We start from the raw sequence: 17,852 nt of genomic DNA, 5'->3' as shown, positions 1-17,852 counted from the left end.
AAAACAACAAACAAACATGCAGAGTAAATTGCATTTTGTTTTTTTTTGTTTGTTTTGTTTTTCTCCTATGAGTCTGAAATTTTTCCTTATTTGCATTTATGCCATTCACAAAGTAGGTCTGAAGTCCAAAAATGCAAGTAGCAGGTGAAGGTTCAGCAGTTTAGCCATAAAACCATGTAAAACAGTAAATCAGTAACATTAACCAATCTTGCCAAGGAATTTAGCACCTCTTTTTCACTAATGAGGACAGGGTTGAGTTATTTCACTGGGGAATCAGTGACCTTCTTCAGCAATGCAGAAAGGGAAAAAGCTGTGCACAAGCGTCAAAATGACTGTCACTAAAAGCAACAGAAGATGCTGTCAGCATTAAAAATACCGTATGATTACGAACAATTTACCAAATCAACTAACATCTATGTTATTTATCCAGCCTGAATAAACAGCAATATTATAATACCAAAAGAGACTCCTGCAAGTGGTGATTTTTAATGACATATACTGCAATTAAATATATTTATCCACCCACCCATATCATTATTGTATTTCTGAAGTGCAATCCTTGTACTTTTCCTTCCTGAGCTTTGAAATCACATACCTGTGAAAAACTATGAAATAATAGTTGTAAATGCTGTTCTAGCACGGAAAATTTTTAAATAAAATCACACAAATGGATGAGAAAATGCATTAATCTTTTGCTGACATAGAAAGAGGCTTGTCAAGTTGGATTTTTGTGGGCTTTTTTTTTATAACATCCCACTGTTTGCTATGACAGAGTATCACATACAGTTAAAGACTGTCAGTTTTTAATATCAAAAACAAACAAACAAATAAAACCCTATCATATAGCCCTAAAGGATCTCTTCCTTTTCCTGTTTTCTTTCCTTTTTTTTTTTTTTTAAAGACTTTTACACACACATGATTAATTATTAATCTGTATTCATCAGGTTTTCTTTCATCTCTGTTGCAATTACTCCAGATATTATCTGCCCCATTATATTTCTTCTTACCTAAATCATGCAAATGAAGCATAGATTACACCAAGATGATCAAGGGATTGGAGAGCCTCTCCTATAAGGAGAAGCTGAGAGAGGTTGACCATGGACATGGTCATGGTCAACCTGCTCTAGGTAGGTGTCTCTACTTGAGCAGGGGTGTGGACCAGATGACTTCCAGAGGTCTCTTCCAACCTCAGCCATTCTGTGATTGGTCACTCTCAAAATTACTTCTGATATAGGAAAGCTGTTAACAGTACTTCTGTGTTCACTTTGCCCATAGCTGTTAGCACCAGAAAATAGGGAGGCCATGCACAGAAGGTAATGTACTGCACCCATTACTCACTAATGGACTCATGTGGCTGAAGGTATTAACTTTGAGCAGAAGACTCAGTTCATTACCTAATAAATAAGTTCTAACTCACGGTTTTAAGTCTGTATCTTTGGATTCATGATGCCTCCATCCAGCCTTTGTTTTCTGTTTTGGAACAGATGTATGAGGTGGTGTTTAAATAGTGAATGGTGCTTAGCACCCCAGATTCCTACTGTGTGTGCTGGCTAGAGAGAAGCACAGCACTACTAGCTGCCGAACTTTCATGCTTTGGCAGTAACAGACATCATCTCTTCTATCTCTCTCCTTAAAGCAGCAATAACCCACAGTTTTTCTTTGCCTGTCAGCAGATGAAGGAGGAATGAGTTTGGCAACTACTTTTGCAGAGAAGGAGAAAAGGGAGAACAGGTCAGCTTCTTCCTCAGAGTGGCAGATCATGAATGGCTCCAAAAAAATGGTTGGGTCCATACAGTTGCCAACTTTGGACATCAAAGGTAATATTTAAAACAAAGCCACATCAAGCAGAAAAGGGGAGGGAGGCAGTAACAGTGCATTAAGATCTGCAAGATGAGCAAGGAAAGAAAGCTAGATAATGTTCCTTTAAGGCAAGAGGAACTTACTATAGAGTTACTTCTCACATTCAGACAAGTGAGAACTATTTCATTTGTAGATTCATTTGCTATTGTGTTCACTTGTACGCTGAAGCTAGAAAAGAATGTCAACATTAAAAAAAAAAAGTATTATTAGTTACTTAGTTTGGCTGAGTTGGCACTTAGAGCTTGCAAACTTCGATGGTCTGAAATAACTCCTGACAATATCACAGGAAACAAACGAACGAACAAACAAACAAAAATTGTTTTCCCTGTCTCCAATGCTCTACCCATAAAGTAAGGTGAATTCAAAAAGGGTCAATAAATGATTATTAATATCCTCACAATTACATGCAGCGTACTTCTGCCAATATAGTACGTGCAGTTTACGGGCAATGAGTTAGTTGTACTGTTTAAATGTTTGAAGTCAGAAGGCTATTGAATTTTTCATCTTTTTTCAGCAGGGGAAGAAAATGGCAGAGAACTCTCTGAGCATGTCTGTCTCTGATGAATGTCATTTAATTGCCTGAAGGTCAAAATAATGTGCAACAAACACTAACTAGAAATAAATAACGAAAATAAAATACCCTACAGTTTTTCACAGATTTTGAAATATTTTGTTTGCTTTCTGATGTTTTAATGATGTTCTTTAGAGCTTTCTTTGTTTGATATGTTCTTCTGCCTTCCTCTCTCTGGGCTGGGTATCAAAAATCTGTCTGACACCATTATATACCCAAGACATAAATTCACGGAATTGTCTATTTCTCACTCCTGGATGGGATTTCAACTCCACACATCAGTCACAATTTCCTGTACCAATTCCAAAGTGTAATCTCTTTTCACCCTCTCCCCACATGAACTCCATGATACTGTAGGTCAAAGTGATTCAGAGAAAGTCTCATTATTTGCAACGAGGCATTCCACACAGGTCAAGACACATGCAATTACTGAAAAACACCGCTGAGTGTTTCATTCCAGAACTTTACCAAAAGAGTTAAGTGCAAAAAGAATGCATAAGCATTAACTTTGAGTCTTTACCAAGGGATGGTTACTTAGGTCCACTTCCATCTGGCCTAAAGTTCATTTAAAGGCCTTGTATTTCCTCTGTGACTTGAGAGGTTCTTCGATGACACAAAAACAGTTGCTTAGTTTGGCATTCACGTATGTTAAGCAGATGTTGTCTTATCTCAGATGAAATCCCTGTTCTCAACAGTATTTCAGGTAAATCAAAGAAAAACATTCTAAAGTAGAATATAAGTCTCCATAAGTAGACTCAGGATGTCTGATAAGACTGCCTGGCATCTCTTAGCTTCTTGCATATTTTGGTCTGAGTATACACTCAGAGTTTGCTGATTTATATATACGTATATGCATAAGGACACACACACTTCTTCCTTCAAATGGCATCTATTCCAGAAGAGACTATTCTTCTAATGTACACGGTTTCACTGCTCTGAACTTTGGCTTAGTTTTGCAGTGAAGACTATAAAGCACTAGCAGAAGTGCACTGCCCAGTATAGTATCTTCTTTAAAAGCTTCAGGATGCATTATCTATCACTACTGAGTATGGTAATATTCTGTTCCATTTTGTCTTAGCAGTAAAAATATTCAAGTTATCAAATTATTTATAGCAATTACATTTAGAAAGTAGTTGCACAGTATGTTTCTCTTCTGACATTTATCACCCCTCAGAACAAAAATACCACTAGAAACAGTACATCTGTCCCTTATTTCTCTTTCTTTCGTGCTTGCACAGATACAATTCATTCAACAGAAAAGTATAAATAATTAAAATTAACAGAGAAATATAAATCAATACTAATTACACAATATGTAACAACAGATCTTATTCTGAAGTAATTTATCCAGAACAGCCCGGACAGACTCAAGGGGATAGATATTTTTTTTTAATTTGTTTTTGTTGTTTTGTTTTGTTTTGTTCAGGACATTTAATTTACAAAGCAAAAATAGAATGAAATTCTTTCTTTCAAATATCTTGGTAACAAGTTCTATCCTATTGTAACACATCAGAAAGGCAAATAAGGACTTAATCTTTCAACTTATTTAAAGGTTGTATCAGTTCAATACCGTGAAATGGCAAACCAAAAGGACAATTAGAACTTAGGACATCAAACCACATTGACCTATAGCTTTTCCAGTAACTTCTCATTAGCACTTTCTATTTAATAAAGAAGGAAACAATGCAGAACAGTAATAGGAGAAAAATGAAACAGAACTGAACTGCCTAATGCAAAATCTAAACCCAATTAAACAGTAGCCTGAACTAGGTGTGATTTTCAACTTGTTCACAAACCTTGAAATACATTGGATGAAAATCAAGAGAATATTGTGGTTTTTTTGTGCATCTTGGCAATAATCTGTAATGCTAAATTTCCAGAGTGGAAATAATAGAAATGTGTCATGAAATTTAAATTCAAATGTTAAATGCAGAAATAAGCAGAATGAAGTCAACTGAAGGAAAGCACTTTTTCCCCCCCTTTTATTCTGCTTATTTCAGTGATGTGTGTCAAGAGAGTGTCAGACTGACAGCTTTGAACTAACCAAAATCTTTATTTAGCTTCTGAACAGGAGCAGAATGGACAGTAAGAACGACAACTTTTCCAAAAGCTTCAAACCCCTTCCAACACCCCTTCTCAACTGACGTCCTTAAGCAGAACCAAATCCTTTCACAGGAGTGTTTCTAGCTGTTCTTGCAAATGCTTTAAGTAGTGTCAAAGTTTTGATTTTGCAGGATAACCAAATCAACCAGGTCAAAGCTTTTTGATAACGAAGTAACACAGTAACTAGATGTAGATTTTTGTGTAACTTGCATCTCTGGCCTAAGGATTTATTTCCACATTTAGCAATACCAAGTAAGACAGATGACAGCCCTAAATCCTTTAGATAATGAGTAACAGTAACATACTATTACTAAACTTCATTTCTGTTTTAGTCAGTGAAACTTACCTGCATTTGACTCTGAGGAAAACAGAAAAATACAGGTAAATAATTCAGGCACAGTGTATGTAAACATCCAACTGACTGCATTATGTGTTGTGTCAAATGCTTTAAATCTGCATTACTCTACCCTGTTGTGACTCAAGCAGGGGCAGGTAGTAGAAAATCAATTAAAGATTGTAATAGAGATCTCAGCTATCTCATTATGCTAATATCTCAGCTATCATTAATAACTCTTGCTCTGCTTGGACCTATAGTTTTATTCAAACCTCTCTGAAAGATACTCTGCTCGAAAGTTCAGCCTCTTTTTAGTAACATAGTGTTGTCATGGTATTCCCTGTGAACCTTTCCTTAGGCAAAGTTCAACATGATAGATAGGCCCACTAAAAACTGAAAAGTGAAAGGCTAGGGTATGAATGGATCACTTGCATTGAGTGTAAGAATTAAGCAGACACTGAAACTGAAAAAAGGTACCCACAGGAACCTTTCCTATAGTAGCTAAATGGTGGCTCTAAATTCAATTTAAAATATAAAAGTGATTACATTACCAAGGTTAATTTAACTATTAACACACACTTAACAAGTTAGGTGAAAACAATATTCGAAAATTAAAGTGTCACCACTGTGGACTCATTATAATATTGAGATAATGCTTTAAAAATAGACCAGGTGAAAAAAAGATTGAACTTACTGGTAAAGACTTTAAAATCTTCTTTTACAAAAATACGTTCTTGTTTATGCAAACTGCTTATCAAACATAACTGTTTGATTCTTCTTTATCTTCATTAGCTTAAAGATTACATGAAGAAATTTCTGTGATATCATCACCAGTAAAAATAATAATTTCTTGATAACCACTGGCATATTCTTTACAAATAAAAGTTGACACAAATACTGAGATATTGGTACAATATCAATTGGAAGTATGTTAAGGCTAATCATTTATTGTAACAAAAGCAAAAATATTCAGAAATGTTTGTGTGTTGTTTCCCAAACAATACTGTCTTATATCTTAATTGTGATATGAAGTGCCAGAAAACTCCCAGCTGAGACAAACAATTTCCTTCTAGCTTGCCTGAGTCCTGTATTGTCATTATTGATTTGAGTCTTCTCCTTAGGTTCACGCGAAATATGTTCCACAAGGCAAAGAAGAAAACTTCTTGAAGTAGGAAATTCAGACTCTCAATTAAAATGAAAAGCTAATATCTAAAAATGATTACCTGTCTTTATGGATGACTCAAATCCTCTTTTGCTAGTTTTAGTTTGTCACTTGGTGAATTCTTCCTTGTGAAGATTTCACATCTGGCCAGAGAGGCTACAGAACCTCAGATTGCATATAATGGTTTGGTTTGTATAAAAGAAGATGAAGTCGTACTTTCTCTTAAATGATTTATATACTTATCAGTTGAAACACCAAATGGAATATAGGAATTTTGGATAAAAGTATTCATTTTCTTCATTCACTTTCTTCAAACTTTTGACTAAGCTGCTTTATACATTCATTCATTCATAATATATTAATCTTAGATAAAGAGTTTTACGTCTGATAAGGAAGAAAAATTTAAAAGCATTCAATGCATATTAATATTCATGCTTCAGGACGACATTTTTTTTTTCCTTAAGTAATGATGAAATAGAGATATCCCTTTTATATAGAAATTAACATTTCAACCTTTTTCATGAGACCTTTGAAAGGAAACCTTAGGAAGTCAGTGCACAAGGGAGTCAATCTTACAGGAAACAGAAGCACTACAAACTCTGTACTGTAGTAACATTTGGATTCTCAAAGAGATTTGTGATACTAAAAACCAATTTAAAACTAATGTATTTGTAAAACAGTAATCATCTGCTATACAAAAGTTCAGTCAATGGAGGTGATATTTGCCATATAAGGACTAGTTATACGTTTAGTTTTTAAGGATAAAATTACCTGGATGGTTCTTAAAATTATTTAACTAAAGGAAGGGTTGAAGAAAATGTTGCAGCCTGTTTTGGGATCTTCTGAAGCAGCAGATGGAATTGATACAAACAGTCCCCTTATTAATTATAAATGTAAGTTACATATAACTATAACTGCTTACTTCTGCCTATACTTAAATTCATATTTTAATAGTGAAACAAAATTTCTTTTTAATTTTTTTTTTCTTTTACCCACTGAATATTTTCAGTAATTGATTTCTGCATCCCTAATTAACTTTCTCAATATATAGCAAGACACACCATCATTTCTAGGCAGTCTGAAGAGTTGCAGTTCAAAGAGTCAAGCAGCCAAACTTTTTTTTTTAAACAGCTTTTTTTTTTTAGTGCAGTATTATCTGTACCTCTACAAAAACTCTACAAAACCTTTTTTTTTTCTCTTTTTTTTTTTTTCCCCCTCAAAAGACAGATGTCTTTTAAGTAAGCAGTTATTGCAGTTGTTATAGAAGGTTTTTGTGAAAATGAACACTTTGTACTACAGGAGTGGTGGTGTTCCTTCAAATACTGTCACATACTTGCCTTATAAAAAATGTTGTGACAACATCTGTCACAAATGATGCAGGCAACTCTCATTATTCCTTTTGTCAGTAAAAATAACAAGTTCCTTGATTCAGTTTGCAGCTTTCAATTGCACGTAAATCTGTATGACAACAATTTACATTTCCAGTATACCACTATTGTCATGTAACTGAACTTCAGCAGCTAGTTCTTTGATACAGGGAAAAATACATAGTGCCAGCAGCTCCAATTTCTACAGTCCTATGAAAATCAGTCTGAAGAAGCTTTGAAATAATCAGTGCTAAAGAGTTCAGGTATTAGCTAATTAGGCAGCATTACAGTATTTTTGCAAAAAATTCCAAGCGTACTCTTACTCTTAAAGAGAAAAATCCTGCACAATTCAAAACCACTCACAGAAAGCTAGAGAAGGCAATATCTTCAGTACTACTTTGTTTTTGACAAAGCAATTCCTTAAATCACTGCAAGCACCTTCTGTTCTTTCTTCTTCATCAGAAATGTTAAAATATCTTGCCTTGTACTACTAGTTCATGAAAATACATGTAATGCTTACTTTTCAGGTCAAACTAGCCTATTGCTTTTCCAGCTATTCTAATTTGACCATAGGAAAAAATGCCTTTGGGAACTTATGTGCCCTCTGACCACTAATCTACTCTTGAAGGAAATACCAGTACTTCAAATCTCAACATGCGTATCTCCATCGCTACGTTTCCTGCTACTCCACGCTGACACAAGTGAAGAAAGCAGTCTGATGTTTCAGTGACAAGCTTCATATAAGCAACAGGACTAAAGAATTTTATGACTGGAGTAGTAGAGACGATTATCCATCTTTTCCCTCATCTTAGCTTTCCGCAGTTTAAGAAATAGGTCTTGCTTTCTTTTAGCACAAAGTAGAGCAGAAAGGTTTAGTAGAGCAGAAGGGTTAAAAACAATTAAGCTTTGTTCCTCATAATAAGCTTTGTTCCTCATTCCATGAGGCCTCCAGTCTGCTCATGATCTGTGAACGCACTTTCTCATATTCTTTGGTTGGCTGTTTCTCTGTAGAGCAGACTTAACTCTGCAGCAGTGCTAGTCACTGCAGAAACATTAGGAAGGATGTCAGTGCCACTGCACTTCTCAGTAGGATATGACCAGTATGGCAATGAACACTACACCTTTCGGAAGGAAAAGCCAGCTTGCTTTCCTCCTTTAAAAAGACAAGTCAACAAAGAACTACACAGAAGTCAAAAGAACTATGTGCAGAATGACCTATCGCTTTCTATTACTGTAGCGAATAAAAAAGATTTTCACATAGTGCAATTGCCAATAGACCTAATCGCTATATAAAAGGAAACAGAAAGGAGAGATTACTGCTATTTGCAAGCCCATGCCATCTAGATAGTCAGGTATCACAGTAATTTAGGTAACTGTAACAGAAAAAAAGAGGTAGAATGAGCTTAAAGCATGAAAAAAGAAAAAAAAAGTGATCTAAAGCTAGAAAGAGACTGATTAAAACAAACAAACAAAAGCATAAACCACCATTTAATACTTATTTGCTAGGAACTCTAATGAGCTGAGAAACCACTTTTCTGTATCTTCTGGGATGAACCAGTTCAAATTCTTATTCTACTTATCTGTGCTATAAAATGATGCAAATCTGTTGATGCCACATTTCTCAAAAATTACTACCTCTGTATTCTGTAGAGTGCGCTGAACATAGTTCTGGAGAAAATTAAATATTATGCATAATATTTTCTGAGCCATGTCACATGAGCCATGTAAACAAACAAAAATACCGTATCTATAACTTAGTTCTGTGCTCTCATGTGGTGTAGGTTATCAATAATATGTTGATGAATTCTGCAAGATGGTATCATCCACATTTAATGGAGTTTAATCAAAATGGTTCCTGTACATCCTGCTTCTACTAGCTATTGATCAAGAAATTAAATGAAAGAAAACAAGCTGTGAAGCCCGCTCCTCAGAAGAAAATACCAGACCATATTTCAAAAAGGGTGTAGGTGAATGTGGTCCTTTGAAAGACTGATGATAGCATTACTCTTACTTATGTCACAAATCTTGACAGCTATACTTCCAACAACTTGTTAGAGAAAAGAAAAAGACAGACCTAGATTCCATATTGTCTTTAATAACAGTGAATCAGCCAATTTCTATTTCCACATTCTGATTTACATTTCATCATAGGTGTATATATAATAAAAATTCCAGGTAGTAACCCACAGAGTTCTATTTAATCAATTGGGCCCTGAAGAATCAAAATAAAGGTTCACATACCCTTTGTAAACTATACTGTCACATCTGTTTATCACAGACACTTTCAAAGTGTAACCTATAGTGAGACCCCTGAAACAGAATGTTAAATATAAAGTGGTAACCTTCTCTCTTTTGTTTTAAATCACTCTTTTGTGGTTTAAGTAATATTTGGTATGTATTTTTCCACCTGTCAAATAATCCAGGAACAAATCCTCACATCAAGACATGCTATAAAGATCAAGATAGAAATTCTGAGAATCATAGAGATTTGTGTTTATAAACTTGCTTATTATGTTTTCATTCACACAGCTCTGAAGGCATAGTGTCAGCTTTTTATCCAGACTCTTTTCATTACTTCTCCCTGTTGGTGTTGCAGTACATGCTGTGAATGACCTCCAGAGATTCCTGAAGCTATATGCAGAAAGAAAATTGAATCTGAAAGCTTTATTAGACAAGTTTGTCTTCAGCTTGTGTCTGTTGTCAGCTGTATTGAAAAACAGAACTGCTTGTGAAACTGGGTTCTGACCTTGAAAAATCTCCAATCAAATGGTAACAGATTCAGTTTTGTGCCATATTGCTATTTGTTTGATATGGCACATGTGTTAGAAGTGAAAAAGCTTCTTAATGAAAATCAGATGGAATGATCAGACAACTTTTCTTGAACACAATAGGGAAATGATATATGGTGATGCACACATAACAGGGCCAACTCCGGTTGGTATCTGTGAACCTCTTTGCTACAGAAGCCTGTAGAGTAAAATGACCAAAAAATCAAACAACCTAAAATGGCTTATATAAATTATTATTTATTCTTTCCTCCAAAGATACAGAGCAACCAAAAGAAAAGGTAAAGACAGTGATTAATTCCTTTACTATTCCACTTTACACTGGAATGAGCAATCATTGTTAGGCCAACTGACTTAAGAGCCTACTCTTATTGCTCACCACCGATTCAAGAACTCAAGATATTCTCTATGACACTTCTTTACCACATTGTTCCCTGTTCACTTTCTTTCCTATATTTTGCTTCAGTAAAACATTTCATAGAGTTAAACTGAATTATAACTGATATTAAAAGCAGACATTTCTTTTAGATTCTGCACACACAAATATAACAAGCAATACAATTCTGGACATGGTTATCGTTGGAAATAGTATTTCTCTCTGTTACAACTCCCATGCTAGTGATCTCATTTACTGGTGTCCTAAAATGAATGTTAACTAAAATGGACTATTGTCAGTAGCACTGCCTTCTAAACTCAGTGTAGGACTTGTCAAAACAGATGTAAGCTGAGGATTCTTAGCTGTTCAACTCTGTGGAGAATGGTTCTGAAATATTATCTACTATGTCCCCCACACAAGCATTTTAATAGTTGATAGCATAGTTCTTTTAAATGGTGAATACTATGTGCAATGTATTTTTAAAATACCAACGTGTTTGCATTAGTACTGAAAACACTGTAGGCGCACACGTTCCTAGACTGCTCAGTCTTCCCCAAGGAATTATTTTGGGTATGCTTGGTCTCAATTACGCTATGCCAGCTGCTATAAACAATACAGAGTCTCTAACATCTGATTTGTACATTTGTTTTTAATTTACCCTCTAAATACACATATTGTTATATTTTCAGGTGCACATAATGAAACACACAAGGTTTTTAAGTCTACCATTTGAAAATTCTGGGAAACACAGCTCTGAACTAGAACATACCTGTTCACTCAAACACTGTGTTCAATGTATAAACAACAAATGCTTCAGAGCACATTAGCTATAAAATACTACAGAAAAGAAAATAGCTTTTATTGTGCATTTTTGCCCAAAACTGGTTGTTGTCATTTTTTTTCTTTTTTTCTTTTATTTTTTGTCTTTGTCTCTTGAAAACAGAAACATGGCTCAACTTCCTTTCAACAGACTCAGCTTGATGCAACACTTCTCTTCATTCTTCCTAACTCATTCTAAATCCTGGAAAACCTTCTCCTCTGCAGTTTTTGGCTCCATGCCTGCAGTTTCCAACTCATACCCCCAAAGCAAATCATATGGAACACACAGAACACATTTGATCACATACATTAGAAGAAAGACACCTAAAGCTGACAGATAGTGGAATGAGTGCTGCTGAAGCTTTCTTCAATTTTTGTGTATTAAATATACAATAATTAACAACACACACAATGCATTTCTGCCATATGCCTCTCTAACCCTGCTATAACCCGTAAAATGAAAACAATTTTTTAAACAGACCTTCTGAAAGTAATTCTCTAAAGCATCAAGGACTGCTGACTTGTAGAGCTTTAAGAAGCAAATAACTTGAATTCCACTTAATTTTAAAAATAATTTAACATTGTAATTGACACTATCACTCTACTTTTTTTCTTCATTTCAGTCATATCTTTTCTGTTTATATTTATTAGGCATTTCATGCAAAAAGACAAAAACTTGTCTAAAAATTCAGGGAAAAAGTGAAACCAACTACACACAAGGACATCGAATAAATTAAACTGCAGGAATAACAATATAAAGTAGCACTCTCAGTTATATTAACTGTACATGTAACATGTAAAATTGGCTAACCAAGTATTTTCAACTGTTTTAATTCTATTGTTTTTAAGGTTTCCTTATCTTCAAGTAAAGCATAATTTAGAATAAAAACATATCCTTTTAAGAAACTGTATTTTCAAGTATAACTCTAGACAAAAGTGGCCATAATTTCCCCCTAACATCTTACTTGATTCAAAAATGTCTTCCTCAAGAACAAAGTTAAGAACGTCTCCCACGCCACATGGTTTTACAAAGCACTATATAACCTTACCTAACTTTTTAAATAACTACCAAGGTAGCAGTTCAGTACAAAAGAATTTGTATGAATGCTGAAGATAGTGTTAAAATTTGTCCTATAAAAGCACATTCCAAAATTGCATTTCTCTCCACTTAGAATGCTTTCAAACTGCTGGCTAAGCAACTTATCAGTTATTTGTATAGAGATGTTGACACAATTTCATGTTGTAATGTCAAGTACAGATAGTAAGTGTGATTTCCTTCCTGAATCACCCTGTCTTGGAAGTCAATTTTTGCTAAGGTTTTGGAAGTACCTCTCAGCTAAGTGCATTTTGCTAGCTGGAAGAGTAGTTCTTGTTCATTATGCCCAAGGGCACACTGGCCTGGTGGAATATCAAGAATATTTTTTTAGTACTTATTCTGCCAAACAAGCTCAAATACGCAGACCTAGAAATAATTAACAAAGGGTCCTTTCCCTCTATTATATCCACCAGATGGTATATTTAGTAAGACCCTCTGGCTGAGTTCTTGTAGCCAGACTAGACAAAATGACACCTGACAGGGTAGTAGAGGTTAGCCAATTACATCTTCATTCCCTGGTCTCAGCAGAACAGATATCAACATTATTAAATTCTGATGGCCACAGAAGTCTCTATAGAATCAGGAAACAAATAATTATCAACACGAGATAATTCCATTGCTTCATAGAGTCCTTCCAAAATCATTTTATGCATTATTCTTTTAAAATGACCTCAAATGAAAGCATTTGGATGTGGGGAGGCTTCTATTTTACTTCTTTGAGAATATATTTTCCTGACATCATAGTTCAAGGAAAACAGTAACTCCATATGAGTCATAAGTTTGGAGGGAAAGGGTGGCAGGGAGGCCTCTTTCCAAAGACTAGTGCTAACGTTCAGGCTTCTCACTGTTTTAACTGCAGACAGAAGGTGAATATCCCCAGCTGTGGTGTTTCAGGTAGTGCACATTGATCATTGATCACATCATCATTCCTTCGACAAAGGAAAATGCCAGGTTCTGCACCTAGGACAGAGTAATGCTAGATACAGGTACAGACTAGGAGACGAGTGGCTGGAGAGCAGCTCAGCAGAAAGGGATCTGGGGTTGCAGACTGGCAGTAGAATCATAGAGTGGCTTGGATTAGGATCTAAAAAATCTTAAAGATGATCTAGTTCCAACCATCCTGCCGTGGGTAGGGACACCTTCCACTAGACCAGGTTGTTCAAAACGCAATCCAACCTGGCCTTGAACACTTATAGGGATGGGGCATCCACAGCTTCTCTGGGCAACCCGTGCGAGTGCCTCACCACCCTCAGAGTAAAGAATTTCATCCTTATATCTAATATAAACCTACCTTCTTTTATTTTAAATCCATTTCTCCTTGTCCTATCACTACACTCCCTGGCAAGGAGTCCCTCTCCTGCTTTTCTGTAGGCCCCCTTTAGGTACGGGAAGGCCGCTATAATGTCTCCCCAGAATCTTCTCTTCTCCAGGTTTAACAACCCCAATTCTCTCAGCCTGTCTTCACAGGAGAGGTGCTCCAGCCCATTGATCATCTTGGCGGCCTTCTCCGGACTTGTTCTAATAGGTCAATGTTCTCTGTGTACTGGGGGCCCCAGAGCTGAACACAATGCTCCAGATGGGGTCTCACAAGAGCAGAGTAGAGAGGGAGAATCACCTCCTTTGACCAACATGAGCCAGCAGTGTGCCCTAGCAGCCCAGAAGCAAAACGCATTTTGGGTTGCATTAAGCACAACATAGCCAGCTGGTCAAAAGAGGTGATGTTCCTGCTATATATATACTCTGAATATTGTGTGCAGTTCTGCGCTTCATATTATTAAAAGGATGTTAACATACTTGAAAGTGTCCAGAGCAGAGCAACAAAACTGGTAACAGGGCTGGAAGGCATGTCCTGTGAGGAGAGCCTAAGGTCACTCGGGTTCCCTAGTCTGGAGAAAAGAAGGCTAAAAAGTGACCTCATTGCTCTCTACAACTTCCTGAGGAGGAAAAAACCTGTCTGGACATGACCCTGAGCAACCTGTTCTAATTGACCCTGCTTTGAACAAGAGGAAAAGATGTCTCCACAGGTCCCTTCTGAGCTGTACAGTTTTATGATGATGCTATTGCAGTAAACTGACCCAAATAAAGAAAAATTATGAATTAGTGTTACAAGCACAGGTTCAAATTTTTAGTGCTCTTGGCACTAGAAAGGAAATCAATCTTACTTCCTGCCTAATCCTTTATAGAACACCAGTGCTTTCATTTTCTGCATGTATAATTCCATCTGCTGAGTCTCAGAAACATCAGTAGTCAAAGCCTACATCTAGAATTAAGGTAAATGATTAATTTTGCAATTCTTCGGCTAAAGATTAGTTAATATAGAAACTATTATATTATGTGTTGTCCTACCATTCTGTGTTCTATCTGTTGTTCAGTTATTACCATTTCCTTTGAAACAGTAAATTCACAAGCACTCCCTCCCCCCGGAAGCTGATATAACCTGCTGACATGCAAAACTGACACAGCAAGTTTAGTGACCCTGCACAACAAAAATTGATTACACATCTCCTTCAGTTCCCCCATGTCATTAAATGAGTTTCCACAGCATCCCTTAGAACAAAATCCTGTAAAGCAAGGATGCTGCTGTGTTATCAGTTAAAAAATAAACAAATAAATGAACACTAGTAGTATTTAGCCCTTTTTAGAAAATCTAAAAGATCACCACTGGAACCATGGCAGTTCTAAACGGCTAAATCTAAATGATAGTTCCTATTTAATAAAATTGAATATGCCATAAGCAAGACATCTGTTTTGTTTGAATTAATATACACAACTCTGACAGAAGTTGAACTGTCTTACTGAATATTCTGTATTCTTTCTAGGTGGTGTAATTATTTACTCCTCTGCAAAACAATTTTCCTGCTTTGCTGTCCTAGAATATCTAGTAGAAGGTACAAAATTCTCCAGTATCAGTTTTTTCTTGCATGCTACGCATTATAACATGTTAAAAGCAAGAGGGATGAACATCCTACAAGTAATCAAATCCCAGGTGACTCCTGCAACTGCATCATAGCCTGTGTTACAGGCAACCTAACAGGAGAAAACATTTCTCCCAAATCTGAGCAGATCCCCAAGCAGCTTTGCAACTTGTATAGGTGAAAAACACTCTTCAGCCAAGCAACTGAGATAGTTTAATATCAAGTAAAGAATCTCAGAGACTTTAGAAACTCAGACTTTAGCCCAGTGCCTCCGTTATATATTTCTTTACAATGCATGCCTAATCAATATATTTCAAAGCAAAGCAGAAGGAAAAAAATCCATGTATCATGGAGATAAAAATGAGTTTGTAGCTCTTGCAAAGAACCAGCAGGTACAAAGTGATATTAGAAAAATATAATAAAAATTTTGTCAAATAATTTAAATGAAATGGAGAAAAAGTCTCTTTTGTACTCATGAACTCAAGACACCCACAAATTATATCACAGACATAATGTTTAACTCCAGAGTTACTTCTACCACGTTATCATACAACTTCTTCTATGAATGTTCATGCTTTGTCTTGAAACAGTCCCACTTCATTGGCCTCACAAATATAAAATGTATTTTAAGAATTTCATTCTGTGACAAATTTACACACATTTGGCCTGTACCATTATCTTTTAATTTAAACAATTCTTCTCCCTCCATAGTATTTTCTCCATGAATACATGTAGAAAGTCATCATCTCTTCATAGAATAAAGACACAAGACTTCGAAACAGTAGTAATTTGAAAAGCATGCTGCAATCATTTCATCAAATCTATAAAATAATTTGTCTTCTGCTACACATTACATGAAATAAATAGAAATAATATAAACCAAGTTGAATGCCATAACAACACACCTCCCATTTACAAGCTAAAGCTGAAATTTGTATGGATGCATGAAGAATTAAGACTGTCTCAACCCATTTTCCCTTTAACTATGTGATTTGTAACTAATTTGAAAAGATGTACATATTGAAGCACTTACAGACACCTGGAGAGAAAAGGCCAGGCGCTCCTAATGCTGGCTTTTCCTTTAGTTGTTGAATTAAGTGGTTTATTGCCTTCCAGTCAGCATTCAAGTCTTCTAATTTTTTCTAGAACAGAAGATAAAACTACATTAAATTTGTAAGGCATAGATTAATTTAACTTTCCCCCTTTTTTCCATCTGATGGACCACCTGAATTAAAAAACAAACAAAAAACAAACAAAACAAAACAAAACAACACATGTAGAAACAGCAATGAACTTTCACAGGTAGAAGAGAGGGAAGAATTGACTACGTCCCATTTGGGCCGCAAAAGAGCTTCATGGTGTCAGGGTCCTGAGAGCATCTTTCCTCCTAGAAGTTTGGCTGCCGTTGCTGAGGGCCAACTTAAAGACAGCACAACTGCCAGACCATGACTGACTCCCTCAATCAAACTCAGCCCCTTCCCATCCCCATGGCCCTGCCCACCCACCTGGGTCTGTGTCTGACTCTGGTTCCTCTCACCAGGCCTGATCCTGACCCCACTCCATGGGCAACCCCCAGCCTGCCCTGCTCTTCGGCTGGGGGTGGCAGGACGGGCCCTGCCCTGCCGCCCTAGGGAGACCCTTGGTTCCTAGCCCCCAGCAAGCAGCTGGACTGCGCTGCTTTCTGAAGAACATAGGGAACCTTGGGGTTCCCTAGGCCTTAGGAAACAGGATGACTTCCTCTTTAACATACAGTAGAATTTCATTTTTTTTTTAATTACCATGAACCCAAGACACTCATTTTTCAAATGGGGAGGTGAACTGTGTATTTAAAAACATGTCAATAAAATCCCTGCAATTTGGAATATCAAATGCAGCACGCATTTTTCCACCTATTCTAAAAAAAAAAAAAAAAAAAAAAAAAAAAAGTCTTAGGAGACCTCAGGGAATCATAAACTTTAGTGTGTGGGCACACAGTAATGGCTAAACTGCTACTTTTAAATAAAACGTAAGTGAAAGTCTGGAGTGTGAACTACAGCAGTCCTCAGATAACCCTAAGAGACATTTAGACTTGAAAATGATGCTTCTACCCCTCTTTCTTCCTTGCTCTACGGACTGCAAAGTAGGATGAAGCATGTTAATTATACGCTGGCATCTCTAAACTCTTAAAATGAAGACTGACTTTTTTTTTTAAGCTGCTCCCTGATTACTACAGAAAGCAGTCCAGTATACCAATGCCACTCAGGGGTGCTTTTAGTATTCTTATGTCCTAGTCACGATTAGATATATAGCTTGAATAACAAACCAGCCATGATGGAAACAGGATGCCTATTAAGAAAGACGTTTAATTACCTTGAATCTAACAAGACAGGGGGGTCAGTAGGACAGGGGTAGGGTACAATATGCATTAAACTGACATAATCATGCACACACACACACACACACTCAAATTGCAGTTTTATATTC

At 36.2% G+C, this 17,852-nt stretch overlaps 1 protein-coding gene across 17 annotated transcripts in view; it reads right to left on the bottom strand.

Moving 5' to 3' along the window:
• The window catches only part of DMD (dystrophin), a 1,063,969-nt gene that overhangs the window by 338,718 nt on the left and 707,399 nt on the right, over window positions 1-17,852 (bottom strand). For all 17 annotated transcript variants that reach the window (XM_040530986.1, XM_040530983.1, XM_040530994.1 and 14 more), the window contains one exon: window positions 16,423-16,531. In XM_040530986.1, the coding sequence (XP_040386920.1) occupies window positions 16,423-16,531 (109 nt within the window). The remainder of the gene's footprint in view (window positions 1-16,422; window positions 16,532-17,852) is intronic.

The sequence above is a fragment of the Cygnus olor genome, chromosome 1 (genome assembly GCF_009769625.2).
Source record: "Cygnus olor isolate bCygOlo1 chromosome 1, bCygOlo1.pri.v2, whole genome shotgun sequence".
NCBI classification, from domain to species: domain Eukaryota; kingdom Metazoa; phylum Chordata; class Aves; order Anseriformes; family Anatidae; genus Cygnus; species Cygnus olor.
The sequence above is the reverse complement of the archived record's forward strand: the minus strand, read 5'-3'. Positions and strand labels throughout refer to the sequence as shown.